This window comes from Galeopterus variegatus, unplaced genomic scaffold (genome assembly GCF_000696425.1).
Source record: "Galeopterus variegatus unplaced genomic scaffold, G_variegatus-3.0.2 Scaffold360, whole genome shotgun sequence".
Taxonomy (NCBI): domain Eukaryota; kingdom Metazoa; phylum Chordata; class Mammalia; order Dermoptera; family Cynocephalidae; genus Galeopterus; species Galeopterus variegatus.
This window is the reverse complement of record NW_007726471.1, coordinates 220422-221680: the sequence shown is the minus strand read 5'-3', so window position 1 is coordinate 221680 and position 1259 is coordinate 220422. Positions and strand designations below refer to the sequence as shown.

General features: G+C 53.7%; 1 protein-coding gene across 1 annotated transcript in view; it reads right to left on the bottom strand.

The window, feature by feature from the left end:
- Positions 1 to 1259, bottom strand: part of PIF1 (PIF1 5'-to-3' DNA helicase) — a 9563-nt gene that overhangs the window by 7119 nt on the left and 1185 nt on the right. The window contains exons 2-3 of the mRNA XM_008567979.1: positions 912 to 933; positions 62 to 194 (exon numbers count right to left, since the gene is read on the bottom strand). Coding sequence (XP_008566201.1) covers positions 62 to 194; positions 912 to 933 — 155 coding nt within the window. The remainder of the gene's footprint in view (positions 1 to 61; positions 195 to 911; positions 934 to 1259) is intronic.

Genomic DNA, 1259 nt, shown 5'->3' with positions numbered 1-1259 from the left:
ACCACACCCCACCCCACCCCACCCCACCACTGTCCCCTTGCCCACACTCTGCCCCTATTACCTGCACTCCCAGTGAAGAAAATGCTCTGGCCTTTCAGGACGACCTGCAGCACAGCAGCCTGTTCTTCAGAAAGCTGTGGCTTGGTTGGGGGCAAGCTCAGCCTCTTCACAGGTAGGGGCCACTTTGGGGCTTCCTGAGGGGGACAAGGCTGCCTCAGGACCTCCTCCCACCCCCTAGGCATTGCTCCCACCCTTCTTGGCCCATGTGCAATGCTAGGCTTGATAGCCCTTTGTTTCTCTGCTGGCTTCACACCTTGGAGCCCTTGGTCAGCCTTGGTTCACCAAGAGATTTTTTTTTTTTTGAAGGGGGGCAGCTGGCCAGTATGGGGATCAGAACCCTTGACCTTGGTGTCAGAGTGAACATTCTAATCAAGTGAGTTCACCTGCCAGCCCTGGTTCACCTGGAGATCTTGCCAGCAACTTTTGGGATCTAGGTCTCTCCTTGTGCCCTGAAGGTGCCCAGTGTGTGGGGTCTGGATCCTCTCTCAGCTCCCTACCCTAGATTGCCTAACATTTCCCTTCCTGTCACCCAACTTTCCTTCTCACTTCTCTTCCTGTCACAGGCCCGCCTCTCTCACCTCAAACACCCAAGCAAAACCGTGCCTAGCCAGGGCTCCTTCTTGCCCCATTCTCTGCTTCTTTTACTCTCAAATTCCTGTGGTTCGTGATCCACAAACATTGTGAGACCCAACAGACTGCACCCCTATCATCTGACACTGCTGACCACTTCGTTTTCTCCAAAAGCTCCTCTCCTCCAGGCCCACTACATTCTCCTACTTTTCCTTCTGAAGTCTGGTCCTCTGCTTTCTCTTTTATTGTGGCCTGGGCCCACATTTCCTTTTCTCGCTTACCCAGTCGCAGGGATTACACTCACTGTGAGAAACGCAGGCACAAATCCCACATCTCTCTCATACTTACATGTCCCGTGGGCATCTCCTGTGAGATAACCAGCGGTCCCCTCAAATACGCACCGTCTTCCCCCCAACCTTGGACCTCCTCGGTCTCCTCTGCCATCTTAAAGAGTGACGATGGGGCCAGCCCGTGGCTCACTGGGGAGAGTGCGGTGCTGATAACACCAAGGCCACGGGTTCGGATCCCTATATAGGTATGGCCGGTTTGCTCACTTGGGAGAGCGTGGTGCTGACAACACCAAGTCAAGGGTTAAGATCCCCTTACCGGTCATCTTTTAAAAAAAAAAA